The following is a 22,137-nucleotide window of genomic DNA, read 5'->3' as shown; positions in this document are numbered from 1 at the left end:
GCCATTTCTTCCGCGCTAAACTCTGTTAAATTCTTAACTGGAGGATAGAAATTAATTTTGTTATTATTCGATTTCTTATTGTCATCTTTATAGTTTCCTTTCTCCTCTTTCCGTCTCTTCAGTAATTCGAGTTTTCTATCTAATGTATCCTGCTTCTTTTTGAGAAAGAAATACAATGAATTCTCTACATTATATTCTATCTCATCCCATACTAGACTTGAAACATCTTTCGTAATCTGCAGATGAAGGTCATATAAGTCTTGGTTCAGATGACTTTTTTAATATATAAGAATTTAATTTCACTTTTTAACCATAGCTAATTCACTTTCAACTGAATCACCCTCCCATGTCTTCGCAAAATGCCCCTCCTCTCTACTGACTTCAAATGTTTTGGAATTAATTTATTTGCTAGACAATTCTTAAGAAATTTCAAGTCCTTAGATATTTTGGCTATTTTTATTTTTGTATTTTTAAATTTATTCATTAATTTTCTAGCGTGGCTGGCATGCTCAGAATTGATTATTTTCACCATGTTGGTCCGTATTGACTCATATTCAAGTCTCTATAGAACAAGGTGGGAAAGTGTTCCATGTGACCTTGCCGCAGTGGGGAGGCTTGCGTGTCAGAATGAAGCAGGTAGCTGAGCTGCAGGTGCAACCATCTCGGATGGGTATCTGTTGAGACCAAACTAAGGAATGGTTCATCGAAAGGGGGTAGCAGCCTTTCAGAAGTTGCAAGGGCGGCAGTCTAGATGATTGACTGATGTGGTCTTGTAATAATACTCAACATGGCCTAGCTGTGTTGATACTGCTACACGGCTGAAAGCAATGGGAAACTACGGCCGTAACGAACTTCCGAGGACATGCATCTCTCTCGGTATGAATGGTGTACTGATGATGGCTTCCTCCCGGGTAAACTATTCCGGAGGTAAACTAGCCCCCAATTCGGATCTCCGGGTGGGGACTACACGACAGGGGACGATCATCATGAAGATGGATACTGACATTCTACGAGTCCGAGCGTGGAATGTTAGAAGTTTGAATCGTTGTGGTAGGTTAGAGAATCTGAAAAGGGAGATGGATAGACTAAAGTTAGATGTAGTTGGTATAAGTGAAGTACGTTGGCAGGAAGAACAGGACTTTTGGTCAGGCGACTACCGAATTATCAACACAAAATCAAACAGGGGAAATGCTGGAGTTGCTTTAATAATGAATAAGAAAATAGGGCAGCGGGTAAGCTACTACAACCAGCATAGTGAAAGAATTATTGTCGTCAAGATAGACACCAAACCAATGCCCACCACAATAGTGCAGGTCTATATGCCTACTAGTTCAGCGGATGATGAGGAATTCGAAAGAATATATGAAGAGATAGAAGATTTAATACAATATGTAAAAGGTGACGAGAATCTAATTGTGATGGGAGACTAGAATACAGTGGTAGGCCAAGGAAGAGATGGTAATACAGTAGGAGAATTCAGATTGGGACAAAGAAACGAAAGAGAAAGTCGGCTGGTTGAATTCTGCACTGATCATAATTTAGTCCTTGCCAATACTTGGTTCAAACACCACAAATGACGGCTGTATACGTGGACAAGACCTGGAGACACTGGAAGGTATCAAATAGACTTCATTATGATTAGGCAGAGATTCAGAAACCAGGTGTTGGATTGTAAAACTTTCCTAGGAGCAGACGTGGACTCTGACCACAACTTGTTGGTCATGAAATACCATCTGAAGTTGAAGAAATTGAAGAAAGGAATGAATGCAAGAAGATGGGATCTAGACAAGGTGAAAGAAAAGAGTGTGAGGGATTGTTTCAAGGAACATGTTGCACAAGGACTAAATGAAAAGGCTGAAGGAAACACAATAGGGGAAGAGTGGATAGTCATGAAAAATAGTCAATTAGGGCTGTTGAAGAAATGTTAGGAAGGAAGAAAAGATCAACTAAGAATCAGTGGATAACTCAGGAGATACTAGACCTGATTGATGAACGACGAAAATACAAGAATGCTAGAAATGAAGAGGGCAGAAAAGAATAAACCAAACAACAAACCCCATGGCACTACAGCCCTTGAAGGGCCTTGGCCTACCAAGCGACCGCTGCTCAGCCCGAAGGCCTGCAGATTGCGAGGTGTCATGTGGTCAGCACGACAAATCATCTCGGCCGTTATTCTTGGTTTTCTAGACCGGGGCCGCTATCTCACAGTCAGATAGCTCCTCAATTCTAATCACGTAGGCTGAGTGGACCTCGAACCAGCCCTCAGGTTTAGGTAAAAATCCCTGACCTGGCTGGGAATCGCACCCGGGGCCTCTGGGTAAGAGGCAGGCACGCTACCCCTACACCATGGGGCCGGCACAGAAAAGAATACAGGTGATTAAAGAATGAAGTGGATAGAAAGTGCAAGATAGCTAAGGAAGAATGGCTGAAGAAGTGCAAGGATGTCGAAGGTTGTATGGTCCTAGGAAAGGTAGATGCTGCATACAGGAAAATCAAGAACACCTTTGGAGAAAGGAAATCTAGGCGATTGAATATTAAGAGCTCAGATGGAAAGCCACTTCTAGAAAAAGAAGACAAAGCAGAAAGATGGCAGGAACATATCCAACAGTTGTATCAAGGTAATGATGTAGATAATTTGGTTCTGGAACAAGAAGAGGCTGTTGATGCTGATGAAATGGGAGACCCAATTTTGAGGTCAGAGTATGACTGAGCTGTAAGCGACCTGAATAGGAACAAGGCACCTGGAATTGATGACATTCCCTCTGAATTACTGACTGCCTTAGGAGAAACCAGCATGGCAAGGTTATTCCATTTAGTGTGCAAGATGTATGAGACAGGAGAAGGCCCATCTGATTTTCGGCAGAATGTTGTTATACCTATTCCCCAAGAAAGCCGGTGCTGACAGGTGTGAAAACTACCGCACCATTAGTTTAGTGTATCATGCCTGCAAAATGTATTATTTACAGAAGACTGGAAAAACAAGTTGAAGCTGGGTTGGGAGAAGATCAGTTTGGCTTCAGAAGAAATGTAGGAACATGTGAAGCAATCCTGACTTTGTGTCTGATCTTAGAGGATCGAATCAAGGAGGACAAGCCCACGTGCATGGTATTCGTAGATCTAGAAAAGGCATTCGATAATGTTGATTGGACCAAGCTGTTTAAGATTCTGAAGGTGATTGGGATCAGATACTGAGAACGAAGAATTATCTACAATCTGTATAAAAATCAGTCCGCAGTGATAAGAATTGCGGGCTTTGAAAAAGAAGCAGCAATCCAGAAAGGAGTGAGGCAAGGCTGCAGTTTGTCCCCCTCCTATTCAATGTTTACATAGAACAGACAGTAAAGGAAATCAAAGAGGAATTTGGAAAGGGAATCACAGTCCAAGGAGAGGAAATCAAAACCTCGAGATTTCCCGATGATATTGTTATTTTATCCGAGACTGCAGAAGATCTTGAGAAGTTGCTGATTGGTATGGACGAAGTCTTGGGTAAGGAGTACAAGATGTAAATAAATAAGTGCAAAACAAAAGTAATGGAGTGCAGTCGAACGAAGGCAGATGATGCAGGAAATATTAGATTAGGAAATGAAATCTTAAAGGAAGTAGATGAAAATTGTTACTTGGGTAGTAAAATAACTAATGATGGCAGAAGTAAGGAGGACGTAAAATGTAGACTAGCAGAAGCAAAGAAGAGCTTTCTTATGAAAAGAAATCTGCTCACATCAAACATTGATATGTGAATTAGAAAGATGTTTTTGAAGACTTTCGTGTGGAGCGTGGCATTGTATGGAAGTGAAACGTGGACGATAACTAGCTCAGAAAGAAAGAGAAGAGAAGCTTTTGAAATGTGGTGTTACAGAAGAATGCTGAAGGTGAGATGGATAGATCGAATCACGAATGAAGAGGTACTGAATCGAATTGGTGATAGGAGATCAATTTGGCAAAATTTGACGAGAAGAAGAGATAGAATGATAGGACACATCTTAAGACACCCAGGACTTGTTCATTTGGTTTTTGAAGGAAGTGTAGGTGGTAAGAACGGTAGGGGTAGACCAAGGTATGAATATGACAAGCAGATTAGAGCAGATGTAGGATGCAATAGTTACGTAGAAATGAAAAGGTTAGCACAGGATAGGGTGTGCTAGAGAGCTGCATCAAACCAGTCTATGGACTGATGACTCAAACAACAACAACAACAACATCATGTGTATATCTTTTATGTCCTTTCAGATGTCGCATATTTATTAAAAGTTATTTTTAAATTTGGAATCTTGCCTGTATTCTGCCTTAATAGATGATTATTTAGGTATTAGAAGAAATTTTCAACATCTGAGATTGTTCTTTTGAACTGGTTCAGAATACTGATGTCTAATGAAACAATTGTTACTTTTCAGCTCGTGTTGCCGGAATATGGTCTTCACCTGTTATTCAATATATTGTTCCTTACTGCTGGAGAATGGTTTTCATTGTGTGTCAATATTCCTTTGATTGCGTATCATATAAACAGGTGAGTAATTTTACAAAAATTAAGTTTAAATGATTGTGGTGAAAGCATGTGTTGTAATAATGTTCAGCTAGGATCTATGGTTAAGTACCGGTATATGGGAACTGGAAAGAAACAGACAAGAGTCAAATCGCTGTTGATGTTGGACACCCACTGATTGATGATAGAATTCAATTACCCCAGTTCTGAATCCTTCAATGCGTGGTGTGTCACTGCCGTCGAATGCAACATTTCATTACTATCCGAATGACGCTTGCACCTCCATAGAGTTGTCATTACTTGATCTGCATTTGTTGAACATATATCTTTTCCAGATTAATTTTGGTTTTCCCTTGCTGGGGGTTGTGAGTCAAGGGCGGTTCATGTTAATAAATACTTGATAATTCAGATTTGCAGTAGAAAAGTTAGAAATTATTCAGTTTTGTTGCCTGTGTTTCGTTAGAAATTTTTGTTGTGTTATTTTGTTTTCTATGCCATTGCGACATAATATTGTGTGCATCGAAAGTGTTTTATGACAAAAATGTAATGTGTGACAAGGAGGCAAACACAAAATAGGAAGAACATAGTGGCAGGTCACTGTGCGAAGTGGGAGGAACAGAAAGAGGAGACAAGGACAAACATGAAAACACAAAAGGACAAGGACAATCTCCACATCTCATACACTGCGGTCTTTGAAGTGATAGGTTCTCTCCTCATCAATGCCAGTTCTTCATATTTTCTTGTCCCCGATGAGCTCGTTTCTGCTTCCCAGCTTCATCAGGAGGGCAGGTATCAACACCCATTAAGAGGCCATCTTGACATATCTTGTTTTGATGCAGGAAGTGTGTGATAAGAAGAAAACTGGATAAATCCAGGAAAAGGGAAGAAGCATAAGATAATGAAAAAAAGCTGAAAGGCATAACAGTCTATAATGATGTATGTATTTATAATAGAAATCTTCCGGGCTATTCTACCGTGGTCCATTCCTCTCATTCCTTCTAGACGTTTCGACTGCTGTTGCGGTAGTCATCTGTGGTGTCGTCTCAGTAATCTCTCCTGTATCCCGCTGAAAGGAATGAGAGGAGTGGACCACGGCAGAATAGCCCGGAAGATTTTGATTACATTGACTTGGCTGTGAAAGCCTTCATATTTTGATGTATGTATTGCTGATTTGTCATTGCGCAGTGATGGCCATCTAGAATGTTCCAGATTGGTCCATTAGGTCAGAAGGCGCTGCCTTCAAGGCAGGGTGTCTGGGACACCTGTCACATTTCAAATTGTTCTGCTATTGTTAACTTATGGTAGAATTGTGAATAATAGGGAATGCTCAAGAAAGTTCTGGACAGTGTAGATTAGCTTGGGTGATGAGTACCAGAATATTTGCAATGTGGCTAGAGATAGAAGTTTCTCGTATCTCATTCCAGAAAGCGCATGGGGGAACTAGATGAAGAGAACCATATGACGAGTAGCCAGTCGTGCCCTCAGGCTGAGAGTTCCCAGTTGACTTTCTAGTTCCTTCCAGCCGGGCTGAGTGGCTCAGACGGTTAAGGCGCTGGCCTTCTGACCCCAACTTGGCAGGTTCGATCCTGGCTCAGTCCGGTGGTATTTGAAGGTGTTCAAATACGTCAGCCTCGTGTCGGTAGATTTACTGGCACGTAAAAGAACTCCTGCGGGACTAAATTCCAGCACCTCGGCATCTCCGAAAACCGTAAAAGAGTAGTTAGTGGGACATAAAACAAATAACATTATTATTATTATTATTATTATTATTATTATTATTATTATTATTATTAGTTCCTTCCAGGAAATATTGAAGGGGGCTACGACAGGGCTGGCACGTAACAATATTAACTGCTCTGTGTTTAATGGGAGGGGTTTGTACTAGTAGAACCTACCCCTTACGTGTCGGCATGTGTATAGCAAATACAACATAGTGTAGTAAGAAAATTGCCCAAGACAAATGCTTAGTTATGCTATCCATTGTTTTATTTTGTATGTTGATAATTAAATCTTTTGATTGTAACTCATGGGATCTACAGTTTTATGTGGAAACCAAACTACAAATTTGTACGACTTTTTATTTTAAAAATCCAATGTGCATTGGTTGAGATTCGAACCGTGGCTGTGTGACTTGTCATTCGAGCATTCACCTGTGAGTTTGTTTGTGCTGGCAATTGAATATCATTTCTCAAAGATAGTTTTTATTTGATGGGTCAACTACAAAAGAGTAATTAAACATGCTTGCAAAAACCCTCAAAATAAAAAAATAACTGAATATGTTTTGATTTCCATATATTGGCATTTAAGAATGAAAACCTTGTATGTCCATTTTAACTAATTTTACAGGAGAAGCAAAAAACAATTTTCCTTTAGATTTCAAAGTTTCTCTCACTAGGTTTACTGATAATTATGTTCCATAAATGCGTTTGCTGGCAGGGTCTAGTGTTTACAGTGCACTATGTCTTGGTATGGGCTAAAGCAATTTTGTTACTTTCATTGATCTGTCTCTGTCTTATCCTTGGCTTTGACATTATGAAAGTGACTGAGGTATGAGCGGTGCTAATAATGCCATTCCTTCTGCAGCCAGTCCCTGCTATGAATGGTGTAAAAATGTTGCTCATAGGGTCGGTTGGTGCATGCATTTCAGTGGGCTTGGCAGACTGATATGCAATAGCAACTTTTGGCTCGGTGAGGAAAGCAACGGGAAACTACCTCACTCCTCATTTCCCTGGTACGCCTCTTCAGTGATGCTTAGGCCATCTATGACAGATGATGGCAGAGCTGTTGAGGATCCAACCAGCCTTAGGGCTGAAGACTGAACATACATACATACTCAAATCAGAGTGAGCATATACTCATCATTCTGAGAAGGTACTATGCTTTATTCATACCACAAATGAGAATCTACTCTGAATGTTATCATTGTGAGTTTATACATACACCTCCATGACATGAGTATGTACTCAGCTAATGAATACTGTACCGCTTACGAGCGGTACATGCTGTATTTTTTTGACGATTAATTATATTTCATCTTCACATAAGACATTCACTGTGAACTTGGTTTGTTTACGCTGAGAGAAGCCAGCTGGCTTGAGCCAGCGATAGCTGCGTGTGTGTGTGACGTAGCTGCAGGAACAAGATAGGCCACCTGCCTGACCTGGTATGTTCCGGATATGAACGTCACCCCTTCGCGAACATTCGATGTGAAAAATTTTAAAAACTTCTATAATGATAATCGCAGCGACTCGAGAGATAAGTCATTTTGAAGAGGATCACATAAAAGTCTCCAATTGTGAATCTCAAGTAAATCTGTCAAGGGATTCTCGAGATAATCAACTTCAAAGATATCATGCTATCTGATGACATAGGAGCCCAACCTGAATATAAGGTGAGCTCACTTGACCCAAATCAGGCAGTCACAGCTGGGAGGCCAGCCTGACTCTCCACGCTGCAACATTACTACTGTTCGTCGAAGTGCTGACTGAGTCTGTCTTCGAATTGTTCAAAGTCTTCGTATTGGACTTAAACTCTGACTTTGAATTTGTGCGTGTGTTGAAGTTCAAATTATACAAAGTCTTTCTAGTGGACTTGGATCATATTAGTCGAGTTGAACTTTGAATCTGTGTGCGTGTTGGAGCTCTGATTGTGACAAATCATGTATTGGACTTAGGTGCTAACAGTCAAGTTGAACTTACAATCTGTGCGCATGTAGACACTTCTCGATGTGACCTACTTTCGTGGATGTGGAACTTAGTTTATTACCACGTTGTCATTGTGGAACTTAGTCTCTGAACAGATATTATTAATTTCAATTACCACGTTGTCATTGTGGAACTTAGTCTCTGAACAGATATTATTAATTTCAATGTGACACTACTGCGATATACTATGAACTGTGATATTCTTTTAAAATCTCAGTCAATATAATTTCATAATTAAATAAGAGTGTTTATGAAAGTGTTCAAACTTTGCCACTAATGTTTGCTTCGACACAAGTGCTTCATTCTGAATTCAGACTGTGTTAATGTACAACGGTACTTGCCAACTTTCATATTTTTCAGTTTATAAATGGAAGTGAATGTTATTTGATTCAAAGAGAACTACCTTCTGAACTGGATATTATTTCTTCAGAGTGTTAAGTATTTGTGCGTTACTGTCAGCAGTGTCTTTTGATAAAATCTTGAGCAGTCGCATATTTTACTTTGTCAAGTGCGCCTATCTTTCTGTGGAGTATAACCACGAACTGTACTTAATCATTTCCAACCTTATTTTTTCATCAAAGTGTTTATTATTTCATGACAGACAGCAGTGTCTTTGATAAACTCTAGAACAGTCATACATTTATTTAAATGTCAAGTGCGATCTTATTTAGTGTAAAGCCACCATGAATTGTGCCTAGTGCATGAACAATTTCAGTTTCATTATTACTATTCATGAACTGTGCTTTACTTCTTTCCAAACTTGATGCTACCCGCATCCTCATCCTTAATGGACTTATTAATTCTGTCTACAAGGGATTAAGAGAATTCGACTGCATATCACGACAATATTAAATTAACAGTGCTGTTTAAACAAATGTGTCGGGGGGGACTGTGCAATTGTGGACGCTTGTGTGAGTTAAGTGACGAGTGAATACCCCGCAACATCGTCAGAGATCATCGGAGAACGTCCAGAACATCAAAGATTCGAGCTCAATTGCATGTCAAGCTGACCTGGGTGTTCCAGCCTCATCTCATTGTAATGTGAGCAGCCTGCAGAACGAGTTCCAGTCCAGTTGCAGCACGGTGACCAGGGAGCACGGGTCATCCGATAGGCGATATTGAAGGCAGCAGATATCTACAGTAAGGTGATGTGCACTACAAACATGCATTTTCTGAATAAAACTCCATTCTCCAATATATTTTAACGTTTTCATGTAGATAGAACCCTTTCTCCTGTACCAAGCCCTAGCTAGAAATTACCTGGTATTGCCCTGAGGTATACTTCATGCCAATAAGTCAGGCTATAATTACTGGTACAATACATTCTCAAGAATTTTATTCTTATGAAGTAAAGCAAAATATATGCTCAGAAAAGTTGAGTATGTGCTCAATGCTCATGTTAATTCATACCACCCATTTAATCATCAACAGTCAACTAGTATTTCACACTAAATCCTGCCTGCTCATATATACATGTTTTACCGTACTGACTGGCTGCCAAATGGCAATATAATTGTTTATATCTTCTGTCAATGAACAGTTTGATATATGTGGTTTGAAATCTTTTTGTCCAAATATCTTAATTTAAAAAAAAAACCTTTGAGGTTTTCATTGTTAGATATCAATATACTAACTATTCCAAAGTGGGTTAATGTCAGAGTACTCACTGAGAGGGATTACAACACTTGGAAAAAACATGTGTTTAAGCTGAGCGTCTTTTGCTGGTATGGAAAAACGGTTTAACCCTACAGAGCAGGCATTTGTGAAGGATGGGAAATGCTGAGTCTTTGACACCAGCATTGAGATATTTTATGTAAGAAGGTAAAATTAATTTTTGGTAATGTATCTTCTTGTTTCCGAACTTGGCCGCCTATGGACCGCATTGAACTTAAGTCTTCTTCTTCTTCTTCTTCTCATCCTCCTCCTCCTCCTCCTCCCAGAACCTCTTCATCCTTTCACTTCTGATCTTCCTTTCTTTCAGATATGACCAGTTTGGGTCTACATTTTGGTGGTTTCTCCTGGAATGTTTTGATGCTGTCCACTCGGCTTCTAAATTATTTTCTGTTGTGAATCATATCCATTGTAAGTCCACTTTCTATTGCATCTTTTTTTACCTCTTCTACACACTTCGTCGAAGCTTTCAGTCCAGTGATGTACTTGAATATTTTCTTAGTTAGCCGTTTCTCATCCATTCTTTCTAGATGCCCATAGAATTTTAGCCTTCACTTTTACATGGTGACAGTGATTTTTTCGGTGTATTTGTAAAGATCATAATTTTTTCTATTCCTCCACTCCCCATCAACATTTTTCTGTGGTCCTAAAATTTTCATGGTAGTGATAATACATTCATCTCTGAAGATACTGAAATACAGGCTTCGGAATATTCATATCATTAGTGTTGGCACCCGTGGGTTATATGTACACAACAAATTTGGACGTCAGGGACGGTGTGATGTTCATGGAACGTATGGAAATTATCGTAAAAGCAGAAGTAATCCAGAAACACCATATCAGGATATAAAGAAAAGGAACGGCGGAGCTTCCATTGACATTCGCACGTAAAAGAGCATAGCATAATGACGTCAAGATGAATTAGTATAGAGGAAAGATCCTTCTTTTAGGCTTTCTTATATAGAAGAACTAAAACAGAGGCTGTAAATCTGAGAAATGCAATAATTTTCTCTTTCTATAGGGCAGGTGAGATAAAGACAATTGTTCAGTAGTCTCTGATAGAGATCACGTCGTGTGCCTTCAGCACTGCCACATTCAGTGAAAACCAAAGAATCGTGTAGTTTGAAGTGTAACCTAACTTTTTGCCATATTTTAATAGGACTCCAAGACATGCTATAGAGGCCTGTTGGCCTTAACTTCCTTGCCCTTTGCTTGCACCCAGACCAGACATCTAAACAATCCAGACCAATATTCTAACCAAACAAAGCCCCGTCTGCAATGCTCTTGTCTAAAACCGGGCAATAAATTAATTACATAGAATGCGCTGCTCTCCCTTGCAACCTCTTATTTCACAGACATTGGCAACCTTTATTTGTTATTTGTGATGTCGTCCTAGCCACATCATGTTGGATCTTTAACTTTTGTGAATGGTCAATGGAAGTTTTACCAAAGGAGGAAATAATAATATTAATATTTATTCCCTTGGTGCTGTCGGCCTCGAAGAACCTTTGGCCCACCAAGCAGCCTCTGCTCAGCCCAATGCCTTGCAGATTATTAGGTGGTGCATGGTCCTTGCAACAGATCCTTTCACCAGTTATTCTTGGCTTTTTAGATTGGGACTGCCATCTTACCATCAGGTAGCTCTTCAGTTGTAATCATGGAGGCTGAGTGGATCTCGAACCAGCCAGCCCTCAGGTCCATGTAAAAATCGCTTGACATGGCCAGGAATAAAACTTCGGGCCTCTTCGGGCCTTCGGCTAGGAGGCAGGCAAGCAAGCTACCCCTAAGCAACAGGGCTGAGAATAATAAGAGTAAGCTCAGAGGATCCATTTAAGTTATTTTTTAAGTATTCATACTCTTTCTCTTGAAGAATAGGATTCTATGGACCTACCTCTGCCCTCTTGAGCTACCATGTAAGTACACTGGACCAAGGGTTGTACTTTCAGGATTATTACATATATCACCAAAATTTAGTTTCCCATGCACTTCATCCTAATCAGGAAGGTGAAGAGGAACTGTTTGACATTCTTGCTTTTAAAAGTGTTCATTAAGAATGGAAGAGATTTTAAAGTGATATCAGCATCGGAGTTAAGGTTAAGTGGTACAGATTGTAAAGTTTAATCAGAATATTGATTGAAAGCTATTAATAGATAAGGTCAGAAGTACGTGAACAGGTCGGAAATTGCAATTATTGTTTTGCTCTTAATTTGAAAAGTGCGCTTTCCTGAACAAGAATATGTATAATTTATATGTACTTTTATTTGATTTCACAAAGAAATTAAGAATAATGGGAAGCCTTGTTTTTGCCACGCCCTACTTTTCTGACTCTACTATTGACATATTTAGTCAATCAATTTCTCTACTAGATACACGAGGATCTTGTGAGATGGCTCATTTCAGAAGTTGGTACCTCCTGCGTGTCATGAACAAAAGACTACACACAGACACAGTGAAAGAAACGTGGTTGCTTTTGTTATTACATGAAGTAAACATACTCCAAAAGTTGTAAAATTGTAATTCTTAGACCGTCTTTTGTAGAATCTGTGGTATTTGGAACGTGTATAAAAATGCCACGAATTAAGAATTTCAATAGGAAACAACACCATAAAGGCAACAGATACACAAAAAATACAGTGAATACAGTGAATGTTAGTTTGAGTCCAGTGCAAGACAATAATCCATCTTCTAACCCCACAAAAACAATAGACTCGTGTGTTTTAAGTTCTCCGAAGAGAAACTTCTTAGGCTTAGGAAGCTGAAGAAAGATTTGAGTAATCAGAAACTTTCTGATGGTAAGCCCATCAGTGATGATAAAGATGTTGATTCTCATAGGGAACGTGAAATATTTGTTTTGAATAATGGACCAACTACATTGGTATTACAAGCCCATCAGTGGTCGAGGGAGGTTACCTGCTGCAGAAATTGATGAGCAGCAGCTGTATTTTGGGCTTGCTATAAGAAGAAATACAGGAAATCTTCAAGCAATGAATGAAACAGGCCATAAAAGCAACATTATACCACAAAATGTCAACAAATGAAGAACCAAGACATGACCTGTGTCCAGAAGGTGTGGATACATGGTACAGCTTTCAGAAAGAAAAGGCAGGGGGGCCTTAAGGCCACCACAATAACTCACTTCCATTGGCTGTTATGAATGCCATAAAACCTATATATAAGGGACTTAGTGATGACACGCTGTTGTCTAAATGTTTACATGGTGGCACACAGAATGTTAATGAAAGTTTTAATCACTATATCTGGCAACACATTCCAAATACTGAATTTGTAGGCTTCAGAACTGTTCAAATAGGTGTGTTGGATGTAGTGATATGTTTTAATGAGGGCATGATGTCAAGAAAATGTGTTCTTGAAGACTTGGGTATCGAGCCTGGGGCAAACATGTTGAAGGTGATGAGGGACTTTGACGTGACTGTGTTAAAAATCCCCAAAAAACAAGTGCCGAATCCACTAAGGATGGTAGAATTTAAGAAAAAGAAACAGAAAAAGGAAGAGGGAAGATGAGGAGAGCCAGCAGCAGGAAGAATATGGTCCTGAAATGACTTTGACTGCAGTTTCCTGATAACTAGTGATGTGGGCTGGGTAAATACCCAGTGGGAAGGTCAATATAAATTGGATATTTACCCGGTGTATACTGCACCTGCTCACCCTCTGAGTCCCAGAATATAAATATAGGCGCACAAATAAACACGGGGATGAATGGGGCATGCAAATTAAGGTAGGAGAAGGCTCATTCATAGATACAAATTAAAGGCCTCCACATTAGGACTGGGAAGTGACAACTTATTCCATAGGTATACTAGACTAACTACAATAAAAAGATATGAAAACTGTTTCCTATTGAATTTGCAATAAGGAGCAATTAATTGACTTCAGTTCACAAATTTTTACGTAATGACAATTATTACCCTTTATAAATTCCATCCTGAAAAAGAATACAGTAGAATTCCGCTAGTCCGGCATCCAACAGTCCGGAACACCCGATGGTCCGGCACATTCCAGATTTTTTTTTTTTTACGACAGTTAAAGCGCATGGCGTTGTTCGAAACCACCCGGAAGTGCCCACAACGTGTCTGCTACTGTTAGACACAATTGGCATTGTTGGCTGTCACCACACACTCAGTTCCTTGTTTTGATTGCAAGCACTTTTCGCTACAGTTTGCGATCTAGCCGCAGAGTCCCTAAATAAATTCATCACTTTTGCCGAGTGTAATACTAATTATAATGCCACTGTACTTACTGATTTACATATAATCAGAAATAACTTTTGTGGCACGCCACAATGATCTCGAAAACAAAAAGTTATTTGAGATTCTTTTTAAGTCACACTAAAATATTGTAAACTGAATGTGTTGAATGAAAATTTGGTGCTGCCCTAATTTTGAGCTAAAGTTATTAAACTAATGATTCTGCTGATCAACATTTTACTGCAAAATGCTGTGTTACAACTGTTTTCGCTGTACGCCTTAACCTATATCGTAGTAAGAGGTACCGCTCGATAGTCCGTCATTTTCGGTAATCCGGCACCGGGCCGGTCCCGAGCATGCCGGACTATCGGACTTCTACTGTACATAACTTTGGTTTCACATCACTACTCTGGTAGTGTGGATAACAGTTGATGAATTTGACCTGCTGATCCCTGGGGTTTGAATTCACGTCCGTATGAGAGGACATTTCACCACTGGATATCCTATTTCGGAGATGCGGACATGTGAGTAAAGTTTATTTACTATCATCTTCACGTTCCTTGGGATGAGTCACCTCCGAGTATTTACATTCAGGTAGGCCGGTTTCCTACTATAGAAATGTTATCGTATCTAAAACGGGAACTAATTGGATGGACGAACCCTAGCCTACTTAACCAGATTTACGAACAGGCCAGAAAAAGCTTGTCAACTCTTGGCTTAGCTCAATATTTACATTTGTCAATATGACAATAACATACGGGAAGGTTATTTGTAATGCTCGCATAATTATGACATGTACCGTCCATGGGTTATTTTGCACATACTGTCAGTAATCTCCCCAGGTGCAGTACCAATTACGGTTCCGACCAATCTGACACACGACGACTTTCTCTATTATATTTTCCTACGATTATTATAATTATCATTATTATTTCAATTATTATAATTTATTTTGATAATCATCATGTATCATCCAGGATTATTATATGCTAACATTATTACGATCGCCGAATCTACTCTACATATTCCTACCTTGTTTACTGCTGCTCGCTTCTACTTCCTTCTCGCCGCACCATGCACCTCACTCACCTGTCGTCTACTTGACTGATTACGTCATCTTCGCTGCACTCCGCTGTGCCTGTGCGCTGTGTAACCACGTGACATTATGTTTCTAGAACTCACTGGCTTGTAGCCTGCGTTCTTTTTCTGGAATCTTCCTTTCTACTATATATTGCTCACTCCGCCTTTCCACCGTTGAGTCGGGCTTCGTGGCGGAGTGGTGGACCACACACTAATACTGTGCTTATTGTAATCATGTCAATTTCATCTGGACTCTTATCTACAGCGACTCGGTGAGCAAGACTTATAATATTTATCTGCATTTGGACTCAAAACTTTCATTTGGGCTATTGCCCGCTGTAATACTTTCTTCTGTCGAGTGGTTATGCTTCCCTTTAAAAACTCATAACTTAGACTGCTTTTATTCACGCACTGCTACGGACGATAGTAAATTATTTTCAGATGTCATCCTAGATCTATGCTATTACTAAACTTCAGCAATACCCGGTGAAGAAAATCCTTTCCCCGTCCTACTACTCATCCTACTTCCCTTCCCCCTCCCTTTCATGCTTTTTCTCTTTCAGGGTTCTGTTTCGATGTACACTGACTGACAGAGCAAATGCAACACCAAGGAGGAGTGGTTCGAAAGGGATGAAAGTTGGGGAAAAAACAGAGACGGCACGGACGAATAATTGATGTTTATTTCAAACCGATATGCAAGTTACACAATGCGCACGGCATCGACTCAGTAGGATGTAGGACCACCGCGAGCGGTGATGCACGCAGAAACACGTCGAGGTACAGAGTCAATAAGAGTGCGGATGGTGTCCTGAGGGATGGTTCTCCATTCTCTGTCAACCATTTGCCACAGTTGGTCGTCCGTACGAGGCTGGGGCAGAGTTTGCAAACGGCGTCCAATGAGATCCCACACGTGTTCGATTGGTGAGAGATCAGGAGAGTACGCTGGCCACGGAAGCATCTGTACACCTCGTAGAGCCTGTTGGGAGATGCGAGCAGTGTGTGGGCGGGCATTATCCTGCTGAAACAGAGCATTGGGCAGCCCCTGAAGGTACGGGAGTGCCACCGGCCGCAGCACATGCTGCACGTAGCGGTGGGCATTTAACGTGCCTTGAATACGCACTAGAGGTGACGTGGAATCATACGCAATAGCGCCCCAAACCATGATGCCGCGTTGTCTAGCGGTAGGGCGCTCCACAGTTACTGCCGGATTTGACCGTTCTCCACGCCGACGCCACACTCGTCTGCGGTGACTATCACTGACAGAACAGAAGCGTGACTCATCGGAGAACACGACGTTCCGCCATTCCCTCATCCAAGTCGCTCTAGCCCGGCACCATGCCAGGCGTGCACGTCTTTGCTGTGGAGTCAATGGTAGTCTTCTGAGCGGACGCCGGGAGTGCAGGCCTCCTTCAACCAATCGACGGGAAATTGTTCTGGTCGATATTGGAACAGCCAGGGTGTCTTGCACATGCTGAAGAATGGCGGTTGACGTGGCGTGTGGGGCTGCCACCGATTGGCGGCGGATGCGCCGATCCTCGCGTGCTGACGTCACTCGGGCTGCGCCTGGACCCCTCGCACGTGCCACATGTCCCTGCGCCAACCATCTTCGCCACAGGCGCTGCACCGTGGACACATCCCTATGGGTATCGGCTGCGATTTGACGAAGCGACCAACCTGTCCTTCTCAGCCCGATCACCATAGCCCTCGTAAAGTCGTCTGTCTGCTGGAAATGCCTCCGTTGACGGCGGCCTGGCATTCTTAGCTATACACGTGTCCTGTGGCACACGACAACACGTTCTACAATGACTGTCGGCTGAGAAATCACGGTACGAAGTGGGCCATTCGCCAACGCCGTGTCCCATTTATCGTTCGCTACGTGCGCAGCACAGCGGCGCATTTCACATCATGAGCATACCTCAGTGACGTCAGTCTACCCTGCAATTGGCATAAAGTTCTGACCACTCCTTCTTGGTGTTGCATTTGCTCTGTCAGTCAGTGTATATTGTACACTTCCAATTTGTTCAACAGGCTTTCCTTTTATGTACCATTGGATAATTATTTGTAAATGTGGCACCCCTTTTGGATTTTTCTTCTACTTGCAATTATTTATCTTGTTAAATTATGGTTGTTAAATATATATTATATTTCGCATTGTTATTGGCCTAGCTTCTTCCTTACTGCGTGATTTTCCTTGATTTATACTACTCCTCATCATCATTTATTATTGTTATTATTATTATTATTATTATTATTATTATTATTATTATTTTAGTACACTGAGCTCTCTACTGTATCGCCATATATCTTTGCATATTCCTCTGCGTACTTCTGATTATTTATCGTTACTTGTACTTTTGTCTAAACACACTACCACCCCGACTGTTATGGTAGCGCTATGATAGCTGAGGTCCTCCCACACTACAACATTCATCAACGTTTCAAATGAAGGGTCATGTTTCCTGTAATTAATCTGCAAAAATTAATTATTATTATTATTGCAAGATCATTATCTATTTAATATTTTCATTTCAACATTATTATTATTATGATTATTATTATTATTATTATTATTATTATTATTATTATTATTATTATCATTTTAGGAAGGCTCGGCTTGTGCCGGTAACATAATGGGCTGACTCGGCCTAAGCAAGGAGCCACCCTCTTGATTATGAAACTACAGGTACATATATGTACAAATATTTACAACAGAAATAATTACAACATATACATTTATACAATAAATACAAACAACTTCAGACTTCTTATGTCCCCGTTTTGGGAATCTGTTCTTCAGTATTACTGGAACTGCGGCCTGGATCTTCATGCTGTTTGGCGTGAGTCAGAGGAAAAGTCGTTCCTAGGAACTTCCTCACAATGTGGCAAGTGCTCAGAAGGGTGGCTTTCTGTAGTTCTACGTATGTGTGATGATGCAGGTTTAATGCGGCCAGAGAGCTGTGCAAGCATTTTGGAATAACACCGGTACATGATATTACTATTGGAACTGTGGTGACTGATTCTAGTTTCCACAGACGTTGTATTTCTATTGCCAGTTCTGTGTATTTTGATATCTTTGTGGCTATTGTTGTTTGCAGATTGGAGGTATTTGGACAAGCAATTTCTATAAGGGATGCGGATCTTTTTGATTTATCGATTAGAATAATATCTGGCCTATTGTTGCTGAGCGTGACATCGGTTATGACTTCTCGGTCCCATAGTAGTTTATATGAAGAGTTTTCGAGAATGGGTGGAGGTGTATATTTCAAATATGCAGTTGATGACTGAAGAAATCCACATTTTACAGAAAGTTTCAGGTGAATGATTTTTGCTACCTGATCATGTCGATGTTTATAATCGGTGTTGGCCAAGTGTGGGCAACCAGAGATGATGTGCTGTATGCTCTCTGTAGTTCTGGAACAGCGGCGGCAGTTGTCTGAGACAACTGTTGGATCCTTCATGATAAATCTACGGTAGTTCCGTGTAGCAATTACTTGATCTTGGATGGCCAGAACAAATCCTTCTGTTTCTGGAAAAGACCGGAGTAGGTCAGCCAAGCGTGCGACGCAGGTTTGTCGATATGAGGCTGATCCAGTTCATGGGGGTATTTCCCGTGAAGAGGTTTTTGCTTCCACATGGCCATATTCATCTCTTTTGTAGGTGGGGTAGAAACAGGCATTTCTGGCGACGACAGATTGAGAGGCGTATAGTTTATATCAGCTCTGCAAACAGCATGATGAAGACACGATGTATCAGCTCTCGAGTGGAAATATTCTCTTAGACTTGATATCAGATTGCTATGTAAATTGACAATGGATATAAAGCCCCTACCACCTTCTGATCTCGGGAGTGTAAGACGTTCGGTTGCAGATTTAGGATGGTGCATATGGTACCGGGTGAGTGAAACTGCTGTTTTCGTTTGTAACTGCTGAAGTTCTGTTTGGGTCCATTTTATGATACCAAAGGAGTATGTGAGCAGTGGTACGGCATACGTATTGACTGCTTTGGTAAGATGTTTAGCTGTCAGTTTTGATGATAGTACCTTGTTGAGACGTGTTATATATTGTTGCGTGACATTTCTCTTATTATTATTATTATTATTATTATTATTATTATTATTATTATTATTATTATTATTATTATTATTCTCAGAAATAATATTGTAAGTTCTTCTTCTTAAGCTGCTTCAAATTATTATTATTTTATTTTTTTACATTGTTATGCCCTACTCAGGAGCATGGTTGAACTTGCTTAGCCGATGTGTTGGCCTTCTTTTCCTCATAAAATCTCTTCATCCTCTTCGCTGAGCTGCTTCCTTCGTTCTTCTGTCCAAGTTATAGTAGCTCTGGTGTTGGGTTTGTCTTCAAAGTGGTGATTATCGATTTTGGCTCTGAATTTACATCTGTCCTGTTCAATGTCTTCTGAGATGTTGATTTCCTGGAGATTATTATTATTATTATTATTATTATTATTATTATTATTATTATTATTATTATTATTATTATTATTATTATTGAAAATGAAAACCTACAACCTGTTTTCCAGACCGGGTCAGGGATGTAATGAATGAAGCAGATATAGGCTGTTAGTACGATGGGGTCGCCACTCCCTAAGTGATATATTAATGAATGATAGATGCAATGAAATGAGAATGGAGAGTGTTTCTAGAATGAAAGATGACAGGGAAAACCGGAGTACCCGGAGAAAAACCTGTCCCACCTCCGCTTTGTCCAGCACAAATCTCACATGGAGTGACCGGGATTTGAACCACGGTATCCAGCGGTGAGAGGCCGACACGCTGCCGTCTGAGCCACGGAGGCTCATTATTATTATTATTATTATTATTATTATTATAAATTATCATCAATTCTTTCACAGCAGTTAACCATTATTATTATTAATCCGTAACCTTCACGATTCCGATCCTGTTTGGACACTAAGCGATCAGTTAAATCCTGAATCACTTGGAATATTATTATTTTTACCTTTTAAATTTTAATGTTCAGTCCTTATAATTTAGTCACACATGTCAAGTCCCATATGAACAGACAAGATCCGATTTCACATCGGTCGGGACACAATAACGGTCTTTGAACCGCAACCTTACTTCATTTTGTACTGTTATTAACTTATAGGAACACCATGTTCTCCCAAGACAAATCTCAAATCCCATGACACCTCGCGGGTGGGATTCTCAATCCAGTCCCTGCAAGCGCTAAATTATTCTTTCCTTCTCATTTGAAGTTCATTTATTTCACTGGAACTCTTCAAACATTTCATTTATAATCCTTGGTGCATGGACTCGTCTGCCACGCATAGCACTGGAATCGGCATATGACATCGACGGGCCTTGGGATTCATATATTTTATCATCATCGGTACGACTCAAATTGATCTCTGCCGGATTTTTGTCCCGCTCAACTTCCGAAATAAAAATTTGGTTTAACCCACTCTGGGCCTTCAACATGACATGACCATCATATATTAGTGCCTCTATCGCTTCTAAATAACTTATTTTGATTACTATGGAGTCCAAAATCATTAAATCAACAAATAATATTAAAATAAAATTTTCAGCTTGAATTAAAGGCTTCCATGTGCCATATGTTTCTCCACAATTAAATTACTTTAACTTGCAAACTCACAAAGCATAATAATAATAATAATAATAATAAAAATAATAATAATAATAATAATAATTATTATTATTTCTTATGACCTTCCATACGCAAACACACAATTAAACACCCTGGCACTTTCATATGTCTGGATTTCTGGTAACAAATATGTATAACTACGGTACAAATAATCACCGCAGTGATTGAGAGATCTAAATAAACTGGGTTAGCATAAAGAAAAACCTAACATTTTAAATGAACTCAAATCAATTTAAAAACAGCATGCATTAATTGAAAGATATAACCCATATTTACACTATATATATATATACATACATTATCATTAGAGACTGTTATGCCTTTCAGCATTCAGTCTGCAAGCCTCTGTGAATTTACTAAACATCGCTACCATCCTCGATTTGCAACTACGGTAGTGTTGTGGTCTCATTTAGTTCTATACCTCTTATCTTTAAATCGTTAGAAACTGAGTCTAACCATCATCGTCTTGGTCTACCTCTACTTCTCTTACCCTCCATAACAGAGTCCATTATTCTCCTAGGTAACCTATCCTCCTCCATTCGCCTCACATGACCCACCACTGAAGCCAGTTTATGCGTACAGCTTCATCCATCGAATTCATTCCTAAATTAGCCTTCACCTCCTCATTCAGAGTACTCTCCTGCCATTGTTCCCACCTGTTTGTACCAGCAATCATTGTTGCTACTTTCATGTCTGTTACTTCTAACTTATCAAGGGTTATGAATTTCATGTTTTTGGTCCGTATTGAACTGAGAATAACATATGAATAATAACACAGTAAAGGTGTTCACCTATTCAATACTATTTGTATTTACAATATTTTAAATTACATGGAACTAGTTTCGACCCACCTAGGGGTCATCATCAGCCATATTAAAGCATAAACAACTCTTGTCGAATCCTAAAACATGTTATTTAAACGTTAAAAATCTTGTGGATTTTAAAATTTATAAAGTGAAGTGTGGTAATGAAATGAGAAATGTTAGTATGGTACAGGTGAGTAATAATTAATAAATATACGAGGAATATACATACTAAGAAGTTTGGAACAAAGTATAAATGGGGTGCTTAGTGTTGTAAAAATTATACACTCATGGATATCAGTAGTAGATACTACTACTGTAAATACAAATAGTATTGAATAGGTGGACGCATTTACTGTGTTATTATTCATATGTTACTTCTAATGAATAAGATCTCCTGAGTCCACCCAGCTTTTACTCCCATAAAGCAAAGTTGGTCTGAAAACAGAACGATCTCAAGATAGTTTTGTCTGGGAGCTGACTTCCTTCTTACAGAATACTGTTGATCGCAACTGCGAGCTCACTGCATTAGCTTTACTA

At 39.8% G+C, this 22,137-nt stretch overlaps 1 protein-coding gene across 1 annotated transcript in view; it reads left to right on the top strand.

The window, feature by feature from the left end:
• Positions 1 to 22,137, top strand: part of cni (protein cornichon) — an 80,021-nt gene that overhangs the window by 20,723 nt on the left and 37,161 nt on the right. The window contains exon 3 of the mRNA XM_067153615.2: positions 4,392 to 4,504. Within this exon, the coding sequence (XP_067009716.1) occupies positions 4,392 to 4,504 (113 nt within the window). The remainder of the gene's footprint in view (positions 1 to 4,391; positions 4,505 to 22,137) is intronic.

The sequence above is a fragment of the Anabrus simplex genome, chromosome 9 (assembly GCF_040414725.1).
Source record: "Anabrus simplex isolate iqAnaSimp1 chromosome 9, ASM4041472v1, whole genome shotgun sequence".
Lineage (NCBI taxonomy): Eukaryota > Metazoa > Arthropoda > Insecta > Orthoptera > Tettigoniidae > Anabrus > Anabrus simplex.
Note: the sequence above shows the minus strand (reverse complement) of the source record. Positions and strands in the feature narration are given on the sequence as shown.